Raw genomic sequence first — 17,917 nt, 5'->3', positions numbered from 1 at the left:
TTTTTATTATTATTATATTATTATATTTATAATAAATTTTGAATTTCATTTGATCGTTACTCACCTAACTTTTTATTATTATTATATTATATTATTATTATATTAAAATTTTGAAATAAATGAATTTAGAAAATTTTCTTATTTATTTACTCTTAATCTCCACCTTCCATTATTCCTAACACAATCCAATGGTTAATATTCAATCCTACATTTTGCCACTTTTCTCCCCTGTATAAACTCATTTTCCCCATATTTTAAAAAAACACAATTTACATACATTCTCCAATCCTCATCTGTTCAAAGTCTCCATGGTTTGTTGCTCTCTCCAAGCTTACAAGTTTATTTCTCTTCATCTTATTCTTGAGAGGGATTGTTATTGTATTGTGAGGAAATAGTTGTGAGTATCCCAAATTGTAAATCTACTCTTTCAGAGAGTTGTGGTGTGTTAATATGAAACTCAAATACTTGTATCGGTTTGATCCTGCACCGTGGAAAGGATTGAGTTTTCTCTTGAACTCGTAAAAAGAGCGGTGTAGCGGTTTGGCTCTGACTCGTGGAAAGAGTCGAGAAAATTCTTTATTCAAATTCTCAAGAGGCGCTTGGGGAGTGGAGTAGGTCGAGTTTGACCGAACCACTATAAAACTACGGTGTCATTTTCTCTAACTCTTTCCTATTTAATTTCAAAATTATTATTGTGAGTTATTGCATGTTCTACTTGATTATTGTTTTGACACCTTCCCCCCCCCCAGGGTTGCCATACCGATCCAAGATAAAATACTTAGTGGGAGGAAAAATGTGTATAAGATACGCTCTCTGTAAAATTCACACAGTGAGATTCATGCTTGACCTCGTGTCACCTTGGGAGCGTCCTCCTTCTAGTCGAGCTAGTGTTCTATTGTACTTTTGACGGACACCCGAAAGGAGTAGGGACCGTTGCAACATCATAACATACGTTTCTGTACTCATCATTAGGGGTAATACCTCGATGCATGTGACATACAATAATGCATGAGGTCCCTAACATTTTTCACATCAATTAAACAACCCCTTCCTATTTTCCTTCCTATCATATCATTTTATATCTTCCTTCCTATCATATCATTTTATATCATATCATTAAACATGTCTCCTTCCTATCATATCATAACTTTCAAAAACATGTTCTTGGGGACGTTTCTGTACTCATCATTAGGGGTAATACCTCGAGGTTCCAAACATTTTTCACATCAATTAAACAACCCCTTCCTATCATATCATAACTTTCAAAAACATGTCTCAGGTTGTGCATCATATCAAAGCATTTTATTTCATATCATTTATGTCATATCACACATGTACTTAATTTAAAGAAGAGGAAAATGGAAACAAATTTTTTTTAATTGATAATTAATTAACAAGCTAGGTTTCAATCCTAGGACTTGTGGGTTATGGACCATCACGCTTCCGCTACACCACTCTGATTTATAAAAAATTGTGGATCATTTCTCAATTTGTGTGTCATCCTTCCACATTGGCCATGCTAATCTTCTCTGTATTGTTCCAACTTTTACCTGTTTTGATCTTTATAAGATTTTTTTCCCCAATTTCGATGTTGACTTCATTATGATTTGAATGAGGTTATACTAGAGAAATTTTAGAAAATTTGAAGCTCCTAACACACAGAAAAGTTAGCTTGGCAAGGGATACGTCATCCATATAAATAGTCATTCTGAAGTTTCTCTAGTAATACTTGCACAAGGACATAGTTGCATGCAAGCATATCTTGCCTTAGGTGGTAGAATATGGATGTTTAGGACTCTAGAAAGACTATTTGGATGAAAATGTTATAAATGTTAAGGAAAATTAATGAAATACCCCTAGGATGAGAATTTATGATGCATACCGAATTTTATGCTTTTCGCTGTGCTGGAATGAAAGATAAGATATTATGATATCACTATGGGTGACTAATTGACTATTTCCCCATTGATTTTGGTTGAATGTTTAGATTATGATTTCCTTACTAGTTGATAGGAATATGTCCCTCATAAGCATGCATGAATGAGTAGATTATGTTTTTCATGCTTTAGGTGATTGATAGAAATATCTCCCTGACAAAGTACGCATGAGTGAAACAAGCTAAGATTAAGCCCCTAGAGCTAGAACGATTTACATGTAGACTTAAGTTAGTACATTTCTAATAGATCGAGCAACCTAGGATTATGAGTAGCGATCATATGTCTAGACTTAAGTGCACCCAGAGATTGGGTTTAGCCACCAAGGAGCTAAACCCAAGCATCATAAAAAATGCGAGATGAGGACTAAATCACCTAGATGCCCCTAAGGACCTAATAAGCCTCCATGACATCTAAGAATGATTAAGAAAGCTTAACAAGCTTAATAATAGTATGAACAATCATCATCATATATAGCATGCTCAATATGGAAAACATCATCATATTAAGGAAATGTCATGGAACATCATACTGATCAATAATAAACCATCAAGGACATCAAACATAATATGTACGTCATGCATCGAAACATAAATCACGTACATATAACGTGCATCACAACTCAAGCATCATACTCATACATCATCATGAATATCATACATCATCATACTCATACATCATCATGCTCGTAAATAAAACTGTAAAGCAAACAATTGTAGTATATCCTATAGTAAGGTCACTTACTTGGTTGGTATTAGCCGAACTTCTCCCTAACTAGCTAAATGTATGCTCCAGTTCCTTGAGAGTTGTTTCCAACGTTGCTAGGGTTTTGTTTCCTATCACACCATCCGCCACCGTATTTCACAATTAAATTAATAATAATTTAATAAACAAGAAAATACCACCCTAAAATGGTATGAATTACCTTAATCGGGGTTGAAAACGGGTTCGAGAGGTTCGAAATGGTGGAAATCGGGCCAAAAACTGGTGAGCCGAGCTGAAACAGTAGTAGAGCTGTCGGAGCGTCGCTGTAAGCTGTTTATGCTGAGTCGAGCTGAAGTACTCTCTAACTAGCTAAACGTAAGCTCTCATTCTTTGATAGTTGCTTCCAACGTTGTTGGGGTTTTGTTTTCTATCACACCATTCGCCACCCTTTCATTAGTATTTCACAATTAAATTAATAATAACTTAATAAACACGAAAATACCACCCTAAAATGGTCTGAATTACCTTAATCGGGGCCGAAAACGGGTTCGAGAGGTTCGAAATGGTGGAAATCGGGCCAAAAACTAGTGAGCCGAGCCGAAACAGTAGTAGAGCTGTCGGAGCGTCGTTGTAAGCCGTTTATGCCGAGTCGAGCTGAAGTACTCCCTAACTAGCTAAGCGTAAGCCCCCGCGTCGTTGTAAGCCGTTTATGCCGAGTCGAGCTGAAGTACTCCCTAACTAGCTAAGCGTAAGCCCCCGCGTCGTTGTAAGCCGTTTATGCCGAGTCGAGCTGAAGTACTCCCTAACTAGCTAAGCGTAAGCCCCCGCGTCGTTGTAAGCCGTTTATGCCGAGTCGAGCTGAAGTACTCCCTAACTAGCTAAGCGTAAGCCCCCGCGTCGTTGTAAGCCGTTTATGCCGAGTCGAGCTGAAGTACTCCCTAACTAGCTAAGCGTAAGCCCCCGCGTCGTTGTAAGCCGTTTATGCCGAGTCGAGCTGAAGTACTCCCTAACTAGCTAAGCGTAAGCCCCCGCGTCGTTGTAAGCCGTTTATGCCGAGTCGAGCTGAAGTACTCCCTAACTAGCTAAGCGTAAGCCCCCGTTCCTTGATAGTTGCTTCCAACGTTGTTGGGGTTTTGTTTCCTATCACACCATTCGCCACCTTTCATTAGTATTTCACATTTAAATTAATAATAATTTAATACACACGAAAATACCACCCTAACACAATGTAGGTTTGATATCAGAGCCAGGTTTCAATCCTGGGACCTGTGGGTTATGGGCCCACCACGCTTCCGCTGCGCCACTCTGATACATAAAAAAATTTGGACCATTTCACAATTTGTGTGTGTCATCCTTCTGCAGGGGTCATGCTAATCACCTCTGTATCGTTCCGATTTCGATGTTAACCTCATTAGGATTTGAATTATGTTATACTAGAGAAATTTTAGAAAATTTGAAGCTCCTAACCCAAGGAAAAGCTAGCTTGGCAAGGCATGTGTCATCTATATAAATAATCATTCTTACTTTTCTCAAGTAATGCTTGCGCAAGGACATACTAGCATGCGAGCATATCTTGCCTTAGGTGGTAGATTATGCATGTTCAGGACTCTAGAAGGGCTATTTGGATTAAAATGCTATATATGATAAGGAAAATTAACAAAATACCCCTAGGATGAGAATTTATAATGCATACATATTTTTATGTTTACTGTTGTGCTAGAATGGAGGATAAGATATAATGATATGTGGTCTGGGTGACTAATGGATGTTATTTCCCTGTTGAGTTTGCTTAATTGTTTAGATTATGATTTCCTTGCTAGTTGATAGGAGCATCTCCCTAATAAGCATGCATGAATGAGTAGATTATGTTTTTCGTGCTTTACGTGATTGATAGAAATATCTCCCTAACAAAGTATGCCTGAGTGAATCAAGCTAAAATTAGGTCATAGAGCTAGAGCAGTTTACATGTAGACCTATGCCAGTACATTTCTAATAGAGCGAACACCCTAAGATTATGAGTAACGATCATATGTCTAGACTTACGTGCACCCAGAGATTGGATTTAACCCCCGAAGAGCTAACCCCAAGCATCATAAAAAATGCTAGATGAGGACTAAATCACCTAGATGACCCTAAGGACCTAATAAGCCTCCATGACATCTAAGAATGATTAAGAAAGCTTAACATGCTTAGCAATAGTATGAACAATCATCATATTAAGGAAATGTCATGAAACATCATACTCATCAATAATAAGCCATCAAGGGCATCAAACGTAATATGTACGTCATGCATTGAAACATAAATCACATCATACTCATACATCATCACATAAACAAAACTGTAACCCATGTCACGGTTCGGCTCAAAAGATCGTTGTGTTTAATACATGCATGTGACGTCAACAATGTAGGTAACAAATTTAGGGGCATTACACAATTGATATCAGAGCTAGGTTTTGATCCTAGGACCTGTGGGTTATGGGCCCACCACGCTTCCGCTACGCCACTCTGATTTATAAAAAAATTTGGACTATTTCTCAATTGGTGTGTGTCATCCATCATCAGGGGTCATGCTAATCACCTCTGTATCGTTTCAATTTTTACATGTTTTGACCTCTATTCGACTGTTCTTCTCCGATTTCGATGTTAATCTCATTATGATTTGAATTAGGTTATACTAGAGAAATTTTAGAAAATTTGAAGCTCCTAACATAAGGAAAAACTAGCTCGGCAAGGCATGCGTCATCCATATAAATAATCATTCTTACTCTTCTGAAGTAATGCTTGCGCAAGGACATACTAGTATGCAATTATATCTTGCCTTAGGTGGTAGATTATGCATGTTTAGGACTCTAAAAGGGCTATTTGGATTAAAATGCTATAATATGATAAGGAAAATTAATGAAATACCCCTAAGATGAGAATTTATGATGCATACCGAATTTTATGCTTTCCGTTATGCAGGATAAGTTACTATGACATGTGGTTTGGGTGACTAATGGGTGTTACTTCCCCTATTGAGTTTTTTTTTTTTTTTTTTTTTTTTTTTTTTTTTTTTTTTTTTTTTTTTTTTTTTTTTTTTTTTTTTTTTTTCNTAGATTATGATTTCCTTACTCGTTGATATGAATATCTGCCTAATAAGCATGCATGAATGAGTAGATTATGTTTTTCGTGGTTTAGGTGATTGATAGAAATATCTCCCTAAGAAAGTATGCATGAGTGAACCAAGCTAAGATTAGGGCACTAGAGCTAGAGCGATTTAATAGATCGAGCACTCTAGGATTATGAGTAGCGATCATATCTCTCGACTTGAGTGCACCCAGAGATTGGATTAGCCTAGAGGAGCTAACCCCAAGCATCCTGAAAAACGCGAGATGAGAACTAAATCACCTAGATGCTCCTAAGGACCTAATAAACCTCCACGACATCTAAGAATGATTAAGAAAACTTAACAAGTTTAACAATAGTATGAACAATATCACTAGAACCCCGAAGCCACTTGAACTATTATTGAGTGTAGGGTTGAGTCAAGACCGATGTTGCAATCACGTAAACTGATCATGAAGAGGGACTTGGTACTACATGGGGTAGTTAGCTCGAGATGAGAATTTTTATTGAGTGTACAAACGGGTAAGGAATAAGTTACGATTTCGTTAACTAGCCTTGGAGAAGATTTGGAGTTACCTAGGAAAATGGCTTAGGGTGAGTGCTCTAATTAAGTGTAGGAACGGGACAAAGACTAAGACCCCAATTCTATAAACCGATCATGAAAACGGAGTTGGGACTACACAGGTAGTAGACTCATGATGAGTGCCCCTAGTGAATGTGAACACTGCGTCGAGCCTCCTGAATAGAGTCGCACCGCCATATATTTGTAATTGAGGATGACACGTGAAACCACACGGCTAAGCTTAGTAGTTGGCGAGCACACAAGGTTGTTCTCCTCAAATTCCAAGTGACTCTATTGCTTTATAGAAGGGTTATTTACTAACTTTCCACGGATGATATTTGGACTAGTTAGATGTCATACTCTGAGGTAATGCCTCAACCCAAGATACTAATCAATCACTGCTAAGCATAAGTTCAGAAAGTTGGTTCACCCAAATATGAGAATTTTCGTCTAGGAGACTTGCAGCGCTAGAACTTGTTGAACGGCTCTCAGCCCCTACAAGGTCTATGACATGTAAGAGAACCACTAGAAACTTTGAGACCTTTCCAAAAGCTCAGATAATTGAACTAGACCCGACCTTCCTAGACCCTAGATGTGATGATAGTCTACAAGTATGTTGCTTATAGAGATTTTTATATTCACCCTTTCCCCCTCTCTTTTTTCTTTTTTTTCTTTTTTTTCCAGGTGTTTGCAAGCCGGTGCTCGAGGTGGGGGAGCATTCTAGATTGGGTGGTCAGAGAGGGATCATTTCGAAGCATCAATCCACCTTTATATTTTGGGTCTTTTGTATTTTGTTTTGCAATTGGATTCTAAATGCATTTCCGTGTTTTCATAAACTTCAACATCACCAACTTAGAATTAGATTTCATGTGTTACTATTTATTTAATTTGATTTATATTTTAAGATATTTTTATTTTCTTATTATATTTTTTTTAAATTAAAAATTGGGTAACGACAAAATGAACAATATTTGAAATTTCCTTAATAGAATATTTTGAATAATTGTTTAAAATAAGATATATACGAACATAACTCCGTAGATAAAACATCTATTATTATTATTAAATGATAATTTGTATAGTTCCAATTATGACATCATTTAATACTCTCCTTAAATAAATGAACAAACTACATTTAAAATGAGTGTAAAGACAAAGGAGTCTCATTGACTTTGACTTTGGGATGAATGAACAAAACTAACTCCTTTAATGATCCTTTCAAGTGGGTTTGGTACAATGGGATCTTCATGAAAGGAAAGGATGAGTGGGTTTGTTTTCGATTCAATCCAATTTTTTCGAACTCGATTCATTTTTATTAAATAACGAACCCAACTCAACTAATTGCATTTTTTTTTTTTTTTTGTTGGATTGGTTCGTTGGATGAAAGTCTCGGCTAATTTAGAGAATCATCATGGGTTTATAATCAACGAATACTCTCTCCATTGGAATGAGACTTTCTGGGAGAGCCCAAAATCAAAGTCATGAGAGCTTATGCTCAAAGTGGACAATATCATACCATTGTGGAGAGTCGTGTTCGTCTAACATAGTTTAGGTTATTCGAGTTATCTATTCAATTTTTTGTATATCTATATAATTGTACGGTAAACAAAAATGTATATCTCAAAATTAATAAGAAATTTGTGATGTATGGTATAGGGCTCCCTATTTTCTCTCCCAACAAGTCCTTGATAGATTGAATATACTGCCACTACTCCCAAGTGGGGTTCATCCGCACTCCCACTCTGGGACTAGGGAGATCCCTTAGACATCCTGTTTCGTTAGTTTGATTCAACCGAATCTATAGGAAATTTGAACTAAAACCTATCTAAACAAGTTCATAACTTAACACGTGTATGGATTTAGGTGGGTTAATCAAATTTATTGCTTAGTGATTGATTGAGATCAATAAAAATCAATTTTTTAAAAGACTAAATTTAAAATTATTTTGGAGTACACGTGGACCAATAAAAGTAGAGGAGCCGAAACCAAACAACACTTGTAAAAGCTAGCTTTACATTTATTACAAAATTGGTAGTAGATTATGTTTGTCTATTGGTAGTAAATGCAAGGAGATGGTTAGTTGTGGTGTTCGCTCTATATTTTCAATTAATATTATTTAATTTTGTTGCATGTGACGTTGAAATTTTGGAATATATAGAATTTCATTAGAGTTCTAAATTAGCTTACTAGTTATTAAGAGACTCGTGTCAATAGAGTTCTAACTTCGTGGTAGCTACACTTACATACTGTAGAGTCCGACAATCGTCTTACGGAATTATCGAGATATGCTCAAACTGACTTGACATAAGAAATAAAATACCCAATTTTTCTTTTAAAGTAAAATGAGGGGTAAAATTGTCATTTTGACCCCTCGTTCCTAGGGGTTTTGCTAATGGCCTAATCAGAATTATGGAAGAGGAAGCAAAAGAAAAAATGAAAGAAAAGGAAAGGAAGAGAGGAGTTTAGAAGTAGAAATTTGCTCCAAACAACAGTTTAGAGTCAGAATTTCGGTAGAGTTCATTCACAAGAAATGTTTAGCGATTTTAGGAGAACTCATTTTGGGCTTTTGATTTGTTCAAATCTGTCAAGAATCGAGGAAGAATTGAAAGTAAGCGTTTTAGGTTCTTGATTTTGGGTTTCCTTCGTATTCGAGAGTTTTTCTTGGAATTAAGTTCTTAATTTTTAGTATGTTGTAATTGAAAGATTTCTCGCAAGGTTTGTATAGAAAACTAGAGTTGATTTGGACCGAATGGCTAGCGTATGACACGTGTCGAATTGTGAATGGAACAACGCATTCGTCGACTAGGGTGACGCGTTGCGCTGGATCCGATCGCACCTACAACCCAAACCACCTAAGGGCATTAGAATCGTGAGAGACGATTAGAGGGTTGTGGGTCCTAGTGTTCCTGAACGAACCAGACTCAGGGAGTCTGAGAAACTTGGAGACACGAATCCATTTCAAGACTACCAAACCATCCTAGAGACATAGAAGGCCACCACGATAACCCTGGAAGATAAAGGTAACCTTTAAAGCTAATAGTTGTTTGTACAGTATCCGTAGAAGTTTCACGTTTCTTTCACTCTGATATGGTACCATTGAGCTTGGCATGAGGCTGGTTAGAGACGTGTGACTTGATATTTCGATTGGATTACCTTGCACGATGGATTTTTCTTGTGGGTAAGCGTTGCATTAATCATACGGGTAGTGAATGGAGTCGGCACGTACAAGGGGTAGTGTCCATAGACCTTGGGCAACTACCTAGCTTGTGGGATGGGTTCACCAACTACCTCTCATGGATGACGAGCAGGCTAGCGCTGGACCATGTTGTCCTCACCTGTTAGAGAGAGTTTGTTAAGGTAGCGCCGCAACATCAGACATCACTTACTGCTCTGTAGGCTAAGCTAGCTACCCAAGACTATGCACACACAAGAGCAATACACCTAAAGCTTAGAGTAAAGTTCGTGGTCTCCTGCTAGGTCAAAGATCGATCAGAGCCTTGTACAAAATAAACTTTGTTGCTGAATACAACCGTTTATTTCCTTCCCACATCGATAGAAGTAGATAAACGAGAATTAATTCTAACTCCCACATGATAAAAAGTAGTAAAAGGTCTCGAGCAGAAAATGATCCTATTTGACCGCTATACATTGCTAACATTAGAAAATGGAATAATCGGGAATCTCGAGTAACTGACCAGGCTGCCAGTCGAGGTGGAGGAGCGAGAGTTGTGCAGTCACAAAAGAGGTTATTCTAGAGCATCAAACTGTCTTTATGTTTGAGTCTTTCCTATTTCGTTTTGTAATTGTATCTCAAACATTTTCCTCCTTGTAATAAATTTGAACAACACCATCATAAAAGTGAATATTGAATACTAGAACGTTCCTCAAACACACGTGGTGGGTTTTTCTTAGTTTTTGAAGATGACGTTTTATGAAAGTTTAAATTAAGTATTTCCACATTCAATGTTTATTATATATATACAGTAACGACCTTAGATTAGAAAGAAAATTTCGAATTATTACCTAAATAAATTTTTTTATATATTATTTAAATTTAAATATATATATATATATAATAATAGTAGAATATTATTTTTAAGATTTTAACTATAATTAGTTAGTGTCTATTATGATTTTGATCCACAGCCCATGCCGCACCGCCCAGCGCAGCAGCCTTGATCCACGGTCAATGCAGCTCATCCATGCAGACGGCCGACACGCCAGCAGCCAGCCAGCCCACGGGTGCACGCGGTCCGCACCAACGCATTTATTATATAAATAAATAAATAATATATATAATATATATTTTTGGCCATTGCGTTTGACTTTGTAATGAATGTACAAACTACCTCATTTAATCATCCTTTCAAGTGGTTGTGGTACAATGGGATCTTCGAGCGTTTATATGGCTTAATAACTCGATCGATCTAAAATATTCAACCAAAATCGTTAAAGGTTAGGTTAAGTTAGATTTTTTTTTTTTTTCAATTTAGGTTTGGTTGAAGTTTTAAAAAAAATTTAAAAACTCAGTCAATTCGTAGGTTGACATTTTTTTGTTAGGTCAACTCGACTAACTCAAGTATAGGGTTACAATCAAACTCTATTTTGAATATTGTCATCAAAATTTAAAATATTTTTCATTTATAATCGATGTTAGTAATGTGTTTGTGCTTGTGAATGTTTAATATTTGTTGTTCATGAGATTTTAGTTATTAATGTAACAAGAACCCATCAATCCAACCCACTCAAACTTTAAAATAGAGTGTTGGGCTAGGATAGAGTCTGAATTCTATTCCGATTACTGAGATTACTAACTCAACAGGTGAGATCTCACATCGGTTGGGGAGGAGAACGAATCATTCTTTATAAGGGCGTGAAAACCTTTTTCATAGCAGACGCATTTTAAAAACCTTAAGGGTAAACCCGAAAGAGAAAGTACAAAGAGGACAATATCTGGTAGCAGTGAGTTTGAGCTGTTACAAATGGTATCAGATCTAGACACCAGGTGACAGCCAATGAGGAGGCTACGTCTCGAAGGGGGTGGAGATGAGGTGGTGTGCCTGCAAGGACGCTAGGCCACAAAGGGGGTGGATTTGTTGGAGATCTCACATCTAGAGAAAGGAACGAGTGTCAGCGAGAATGCTGGGCCTTGAAGGGGGTGGATTGTGAAATCTGGTGGGGGCCTCACATCGATTAGAGAAAGAAACGAGTGCCAACGAGGACGTTAGGCCCTGAAGGGAGTGGATTGTGAGATCTGGTGGGGGTCTCACATCGATTAAAGAAAGGAACGAATGTCAGAGAGGATGCTGGGCCCTGAGGGAGGTAGATTGTGTGATCTCACGTCGGTTGGGGAGAAGAATGAAACATTAACATTTGCTAGCAAAGAGATCCAAAAGATTTCTTCAACTCAACCTACCGCCCGACTTCATGTAAAGTTGAAGTTCTAACTTCATGGTAACTACATCAACATATTCAAATATTGTAGAGTTCGACAATCGTTCTAATATTGTAGAGTTCGACAATCGTTCTAAGATTATTCGAGAAATACAAAAGTTGGCTTGACATAAGAAACTACCATTCAAATACTTGAAAACGAGGTCTCATCATTCAACAATGGCGTCTATAATTTATGTCATTGTAAAGTTGAACAAGTTTCAATATGTAAGGTAGGTAAAGACCATGAACCATCGTGGAAGAAATTGAATACAAAAAAATTAATTGAAGATCTTAATGTCAAAGATCACGTAACCATTATAATAATATTAAAAAACCCCCTCAAAATCTTGTTATAAGATATCAAAAAACAATCCACGGTTGAAAATACTTTATTTTATTTGATTTTCAGACATCTTATTAGTAAGCATTTATACTTTCCTTTAGTTAATGGCTAAGTTTCTTTGCAATTCTATGTAGTTTAGGTTGCATGTAGAATCATTCAAGCTCGACATGATCAATCTTGCTAGTGGAGTAATTCGAATCTCAAATAAGTGTTCTTGTCTTGAGATATTTGATCAACAAGAATTATTCAAGCTAGACATGATTGATCTTGCTTGTGGAGTGATTCGAATCTCAAACAAGTGTTCTTGACTTGAGATATTTGATTAACAAGAATCATTCAAGCTAGACATGATCGATATTGCTTGTGGAGTGATTCGAAGCTCAAACAAGTGTTCTTGCCTTGAGATATTTGATCAACAAGAATCATTCAAGCTAGACATGATCGATTTGCTTGTGGCGTGACTCGAATCTCAAACAAGTGTTCTTCCCTTGAGATATTTGATAAAAAAGAATCATTCAAGCTAGACATGATCGATCTTACTTGTGGAGTGATTCGAATCTGAAACAAGTGTTCTTGACTTGAGATATTCGATGAACAAGGTAATCCGAATCTTACGCCCCTTACAGTGATTTCCATATCAGATAGCAAAAACAAAATTAGTGATCGAAAAACGTAACCACGAGCATGTCTTTAATTCGTTCGTTCTTTTGCTATAAAAGAGCTTCCATGCCATCCATTTTCTTCAAGAAAAAACATGAATCCAAGAACCATCTTCCTCCTTTCTTTCATTGTCTTCTTCTTCCTCTTCTCATGGTGTGAAGGAGGAAGAAAAGGGTATGATAAAGGGATAAAGGGAATGTTTGTTTTTGGGAGTTCTCTAGTTGACAATGGAAACAATAATGCGTTAGAGAACTCGAGAGCTAAGGCTAATTATCTTCCTTATGGAATGGATTTTCCTCTCGGTCCCTCGGGTAGGTTTACGAATGGGAAGAACGTGATCGACTTTCTCGGAGATTATCTCGGCCTTCCTTCTTCCATCCCGACTTTTTCTGACCCTTCGACAAAGGGGATGAAGATCGTTCATGGCGTCAACTATGCTTCTGGTGGTTCTGGTATTCTTGACAATACTGGCATCGTCTCGGTAAGTCACATCCAAAAACGCTTACATTTCTTTTTTTTCTTTTTTTTCTTTTTTTTTTTTGATATTATGAAATTTAAGAAGGCTGATAAATTCTTTTATTATTATTCTTGTTATTATTATTATTTGTTTTTTAAATTAAAGGTACTCTAATATATTTTTCTTGCTTTTTTAAAAAAAAGATACTCGGAAAGATTAGTCCTTAAATGAATGTGACGGTGACTGAAATAGTATGACAATGTCAAGTTCAAATTTTTGTTTTAAGTCATCGCTACACAGTTCCTACATAATTTTTGTCCAATATTCTGATCGTTCATTCGTTCTTTTTCTATTTGTTGTAGGGAAATGTTACAACTTTAAATAGACAAATCAAAAACTTTGAGGAGGTGACATTACCAGAATTGAGAGTTTTGATCCGAAGAAGAAAGTCTTCGTTAGACAATTATTTGTTCGTGGTAGGCTCGGGAGGGAATGATTACTCGTTCAACTACTTTCTCACCAACTCCGATGCTCAAGTCAGCCTTCCGGTCTTCACAGCCAATCTTACCGCCACCTTATCGGGCCAACTCAAGGTTTGTTTCCTTTGTCATCGACAAACTTTCAATTTTTTTAATTTCATTTTGTTCCTCGTAATTTATTTTATTTTATTTTGGTCTCTACAATTTTAAAATATTGGATTTTGTAGAATCCTTATACTTTAAAAACCTTAAAAATTTTGTTCTAACGAAAATGATTATTTTTAAAAGTACATAAACCAAAACAAATATTTTTGTGGTATATGATAAAAAATTGAATTCAGAGACAAATATTTTTAAATAAATGTCCCGAGCAACCCAACAAAAAAAAAAAAAATTAGGATTAGGTTTATTATTTAAAGGATTATTTGAGTTGAAAAATTTTACAACCCGAACATTTGGGTTGGATCTAAAACTATCTCGACCCGATTCAAACCAACCAACGAACACCTACAATTGGGTTGAGCCTAAAAGTGTCTCAATCCAATTCAACACGACCCATGAACACCTCTAGTGACTACATAGAAACAAACTCGGACTAGATATTGTGTTGATTTTGAAAAGTATGCATTGGGTTGAGTCAAAAAATGTCTCAACCGAATCCAACCCGACCCAAGAATACCTCTAGTAGCTACATGGAAACAAACCCGAGTCCGNAAAAGTATGCATTGGGTTGAGTCAAAAAATGTCTCAACCGAATCCAACCCGACCCACGAATACCTCTAGTAGCTACATGGAAACAAACCCGAGTCTGATATTGAGTTAATTTTGAAAAGTATGCATTGGGTTGAGTCTAAAACTGTCTCAACCGAATCCAACCCGACCCACGAACATCTCTAGTAGCTACATAAAAACAAACTCGAACCAGATATTGTGTTGATTTTGAAAAGTATGCATCGAGTTAAGTCTAAAACTGTCTCAACTGAATCCAATCCAACTCACGAACACCTTTAGTAACTACATTGAAACAAACCCGAGTTCGATATTGAGTTAATTTTGAAAAGTATGCATTGAAACGATGACGATAACAAGTAGTTGATTTTGTATGGTGATGAGAATGACAGAAGTTGTATAGTTTGGGAGCAAGGAAAATGGTGGTGATTTCAGTGAACCCATTAGGGTGCAGTCCAATGGTGAGAGCAAATAACAAAGGCCAATGCATTGAGACACTAAACCAAGCAGCTCAATTGTTCAATCTCAACTTGAAGACATTAGTGGATGTTCTAAAGCCACAAATGCCACGCTCCAACCTTGTCTTCCTTAATTCATATCAAATCATTAATGATATCATCTCACAACCAGCCTCGAAAGGTACGTTGCAATTATTATCGTTCATAATATTACACGTTAGGTTATATCATAAAGATCTGTCGTTTAAATGTTTATCTTTCTTGCATGACCTACTCAGATTTTTTTGAAAGGTTGTGTGTTTCTTGATTTACCCGACACATTGATCCTCGTTCTCCGACACACTATTTTCTCTATAGTGAAGTGTAGTAGAGAAAGAGTCGAACTAGATCGTAGGTTAGAGGTTAAAACTGGGTCTCATTTTTCACTGTTGCATTATTGTTGAACGAAAATACATGGGGTGGGGTGGGTAGGAATGTACATAGATTAGGTCGGGTTGTGTTGGAAAAATCTTTTAGACTAACTGAAATTTTGGGTTGGCTGGATTGGTGACCTGAACAACTTGAATAGAGCTCACAACTAAACCCAAACCAATCATCTATTTCTAGTTGGGTTATCGGGTTGTATTTCTTTTTCTTTTTTTTTTAATTATTTAAAAAAGATTATTAGTCATAACGCATCACTAACATCTCTAATATCTCGGAGTCTCCAAAAAAAATGTCAACCTGAAAATTAAATCAAATTTTCGGTTTTTCAAAAGTTCAACTCAACCCAACCCAACCTATTTTTTTTTTAACCCAACTCGAGTTTGATTAAATAGTCTAAATTAGTTGGATTACCGAGTCATATGAACTAATTTTCAATGGTGGGAGTAATTTTTCTTTTTACTTCTAAACACATTTAGTCAAATATGAAGGTCAAAATTTTTTATTTATTTATTTTTCTAATATTAACTATGTTCTCTGAAAGAGAGACAAGGATCATTAATGGTTTGCAGCCTAAATTCATTATTTGAAGGATATGGTTCCTAATATTTATTAAGTCCATATCTTAAATTTATTATTTGTAGGGCATTGGTCCTTAGTTTTTAAGTCCATTTATTAAATTTTATTGCTATTGATAATTTTTTTTAAAGTTTGTTTTAAACTAAAAAGTTACAAAAAAAAAAATATATATATATATATATATATATATATATATATATATATTCTAGATAATCTCTATAATTGATAAAAGAAAACCTTCCTTACCAAATTAGGTAATTCTTAGCGGTGTTAAAAAAACCTAAAAAACTTAGAATAGATCATATCAGTTACCATGAATCAAGAAGAATCTATGATTTCATGGTTTGTTACAATGTAATCCTCATCATACACATTTATAAATACATGAGGTCGTGACCTATATAGGTCACAGCATCATTCAACCTAACTGGTTGAGTTATGAATTTATTTGAGTCGAGTTTGATTCAAATAAAAGAAAACATTATGAATTAGATTGCTTCTTCCAAATCAACCCAAATTTATTATTAATTTTTTTAAAAAATATATTTCATAAATATTTTTTTTATTATTTATTCTCCAAAACTTTTTAAAATAATTTATTTTGAGACAATTTTTCAAAATATATATTCAAATTGAGTAAATTTTAATTAAATATTTAAAAATAAATAAATAGATGTTTTACGAGTAACCACCTAAATAACCCAAACTAACCTAGTCCCAAAAAAAAAAAAAATTTTAAGAATTGTTTGGGTCTGAATAATTTGATTGGGTCTAAAAAAAAATGTCTAAATCCAATTCAACCTAATCCACGAACACCACTAGTAATTATAACATATTAGAGCTGAGGAACGAAAAATTTCTTTGCTCAGATGCTTGTAAGATCGAACGTTCGTTTTTTCTAAAAGAAGTAAAATCTTGATATACACACACCTTCAATGGAGTTTCAATCTAAACTGACACATAATGGGGGATTTTTCAGGTTTTAAAGAGGCAGCTATGCCTTGTTGTGAGGTGCCATCTCTGAGTGAAGGTGGAAATGGAGTTTTGTGCAAAAATGGAGGAAAAACTTGCCCAAACAGAACCAACCATGTGTTTTTTGATGCGTTACATCCAACAGAAGCTGTCAATGAGCTCATAGCATCCAAAGCTTATGGTTCTCAACTTCAAACTGAAGTTTATCCCACTAATGTTCTTCATCTAGCCAATATATAGACCTTTTATCTCATCACTTTATGTATCTTTTCAAGCAAAATTGAAACGTTTAGTCTAAATCTCTCTCTCTCGACCTGGGAAACCAAAGCTTTCAACGTAGAAATTGCATTAAAAGTGAGGTTTTATGTGAGATCCCATGTTGATTGGGGAGGAGAACGAAACACTATTTATAAGGGTGTGAAAACCTCTCTAGCAGACGTGTTTTAAAAATCTTGAGGGGAAGTTTGAAACGGAAAAACCAAAGAGGACAATATTTGCTAGCGGTGGGCTTGGGCCGTTACAAATGGTATTAGAGTCAGACATCGAACGATGTGCTAGCGAGGAGGCTGTTCGCCAAAGGGGGTAGACACGATGCGATATGCCAGCAAAAAAGGGGGTGGATTTGTTTGGGGTCCCACATCGATTGGAGAAACAAACGAGTACCAGCAAGAACTCTGGACCCTGAAAGGGGTGGATTGTGAGATCTCACATCGGTTGTAGAGGAGAACGAAATACCCTTTACAAGGGTGTGGAAACCTCTCCCTAGCAGACACGTTTTAAAAACCTTGAAGGGAAACCCGAAAGGGAAACCCTAAAGATAACAATGTCTGCTAGCAGTGGACTTGAGCCAGTACAAATGATATCAGAACCAGACACCGGACGATGTGCCAGCGAGGAGGTTGTTCCCCGAAGGGGATAGACGCGAGGCGAGGTGCCAACAAGGACGCTAGGCTTCGAAGGAGAGTGGATTTGGTGGAGGTCCCACATTGATTGGAGAAAGGAATGAGTGGGACCCTGAAGGAGATGGATTGTGAGATCCCACATTAGTTAGAGAGGAGAACGAAACACCC

At 36.3% G+C, this 17,917-nt stretch overlaps 1 protein-coding gene and 5 non-coding genes across 6 annotated transcripts; 1 reads left to right on the top strand and 5 right to left on the bottom strand.

Annotated features, from left to right (window-relative positions):
• Positions 1 to 1,465: 1,465 nt before the first annotated feature.
• Positions 1,466 to 1,570, bottom strand: LOC111797758. The gene has a single exon (XR_002815584.1). It is a non-coding gene; the product is annotated as a U6 spliceosomal RNA (small nuclear RNA).
• Positions 1,571 to 3,877: 2,307 nt separating this feature from the next.
• TRNAM-CAU lies at positions 3,878 to 3,949 on the bottom strand. The gene has a single exon. It is a non-coding gene; the product is annotated as a tRNA-Met (tRNA).
• A 6-nt stretch (positions 3,950 to 3,955) lies between these two features.
• Positions 3,956 to 4,057, bottom strand: LOC111797755. The gene has a single exon (XR_002815581.1). It is a non-coding gene; the product is annotated as a U6 spliceosomal RNA (small nuclear RNA).
• A 1,025-nt stretch (positions 4,058 to 5,082) lies between these two features.
• Positions 5,083 to 5,154, bottom strand: TRNAM-CAU. Its single transcript has one exon. It is a non-coding gene; the product is annotated as a tRNA-Met (tRNA).
• Positions 5,155 to 5,160: 6 nt separating this feature from the next.
• Positions 5,161 to 5,266, bottom strand: LOC111797767. The gene has a single exon (XR_002815593.1). It is a non-coding gene; the product is annotated as a U6 spliceosomal RNA (small nuclear RNA).
• Positions 5,267 to 12,840: 7,574 nt separating this feature from the next.
• On the top strand, positions 12,841 to 17,162 carry LOC111797526 (GDSL esterase/lipase At4g16230-like). The gene is made up of 4 exons (XM_023680549.1): positions 12,841 to 13,231; positions 13,570 to 13,800; positions 14,808 to 15,054; positions 16,855 to 17,162. The coding sequence occupies exons 1-4, from the start codon at positions 12,845 to 12,847 to the stop codon at positions 17,085 to 17,087; spliced, it is 1,098 nt and encodes a 365-aa protein (XP_023536317.1). The 5' UTR covers positions 12,841 to 12,844; the 3' UTR covers positions 17,088 to 17,162.
• The last annotated feature ends 755 nt before the right edge of the window (positions 17,163 to 17,917 follow it).

This window comes from Cucurbita pepo, chromosome LG06, assembly GCF_002806865.2.
Source record: "Cucurbita pepo subsp. pepo cultivar mu-cu-16 chromosome LG06, ASM280686v2, whole genome shotgun sequence".
Lineage (NCBI taxonomy): Eukaryota > Viridiplantae > Streptophyta > Magnoliopsida > Cucurbitales > Cucurbitaceae > Cucurbita > Cucurbita pepo.
This window is presented reverse-complemented; position numbering and strand designations above follow the sequence as displayed.